Source organism: Haliaeetus leucocephalus, unplaced genomic scaffold (assembly GCF_000737465.1).
Source record: "Haliaeetus leucocephalus isolate CR32 unplaced genomic scaffold, Haliaeetus_leucocephalus-4.0 Scaffold195, whole genome shotgun sequence".
Lineage (NCBI taxonomy): Eukaryota > Metazoa > Chordata > Aves > Accipitriformes > Accipitridae > Haliaeetus > Haliaeetus leucocephalus.
The window spans coordinates 6,768,843-6,769,131 of NW_010972631.1; the positions used below are offsets into that span (position 1 = coordinate 6,768,843).

General features: G+C 74.0%; 1 protein-coding gene across 1 annotated transcript in view; it reads left to right on the forward strand.

Annotated features, from left to right (window-relative positions):
- Nucleotides 1-289, forward strand: part of TMEM30A (transmembrane protein 30A) — a gene marked incomplete at its 5' end in the record, with an annotated part of 12,610 nt that continues 12,321 nt past the window's right edge. The window contains one exon of the mRNA XM_010565823.1: nt 1-213. Within this exon, the coding sequence (XP_010564125.1) occupies nt 1-213 (213 nt within the window). The remainder of the gene's footprint in view (nt 214-289) is intronic.

Genomic DNA, 289 nt, shown 5'->3' on the forward strand with positions numbered 1-289 from the left:
GCCGTGGGCGGCGGCGGCGGCGGCGGCGGGGGGGGGGCCGCCGTGAAGACCCGCAAGCCCGATAACACGGCGTTCAAGCAGCAGCGGCTGCCGGCCTGGCAGCCCATCCTGACGGCGGGGACGGTGCTGCCGGCCTTCTTCATCATCGGCCTCATCTTCATCCCCATCGGCATCGGCATCTTCGTCACCTCCAACAACATCCGCGAGTACGAGGTGGGCGGCGGGGACCCCCACACGGGCTTCCCCCGCCGGCGGGGCGGAGGGCAGCGGCGGGCCGGGGGGGGTTGGA